This window comes from Cystoisospora suis (genome assembly GCF_002600585.1).
Source record: "Cystoisospora suis strain Wien I chromosome Unknown contig_1957, whole genome shotgun sequence".
In the NCBI taxonomy this organism is placed as follows: domain Eukaryota; phylum Apicomplexa; class Conoidasida; order Eucoccidiorida; family Sarcocystidae; genus Cystoisospora; species Cystoisospora suis.
In genome coordinates this window covers 19,440-19,849 of record NW_027154757.1, presented here as the reverse complement: position 1 = coordinate 19,849, position 410 = coordinate 19,440, and the positions used below count along the sequence as shown (strand labels likewise).

The 410-nt window shown below is 46.1% G+C and overlaps 1 protein-coding gene across 1 annotated transcript in view; it reads right to left on the bottom strand.

The window, feature by feature from the left end:
• Positions 1-126: 126 nt before the first annotated feature.
• Positions 127-410, bottom strand: part of CSUI_004259 (uncharacterized protein) — a gene marked incomplete at its 3' end in the record, with an annotated part of 19,685 nt that continues 19,401 nt past the window's right edge. The window contains exon 14 of the mRNA XM_068064452.1: positions 127-375. Coding sequence (XP_067923572.1) covers positions 127-375 — 249 coding nt within the window. The remainder of the gene's footprint in view (positions 376-410) is intronic.

Genomic DNA, 410 nt, shown 5'->3' with positions numbered 1-410 from the left:
GGGGGGGGATTTGCATGCGGTCTTCGAAAAGATTCTCCTGATAAGTGACTGTGTCTCCCATGCGAACCGTACGCTTCTACGTGTCTACAAGGTGTCTACAAGCTGTGTGAGTCGTATCTAGCTTACCATGGCAGGATAGAGAGCTAGCCATAGATGCTTTCGGATTTCTTCGTCGTCGTACTTCCTTGCTGCAGCTGCGGCTCCACAGACAACCTCTATAATACAAATGTGATACTCTAACTCACTACTGGAATACTTGGAGAATCTTAAGAGCTCCGTCTTTAAGACTTCGAACACCTTGATAAGATGTCTTCTTCCTTGTCTTTCTTTATCTTCTTCTCTCTTCTTGTCACCCTTCTCCTCTCCTATATTCTTCTGATCGAAAGAACCCCCCCCCTTCCTCTTCATCG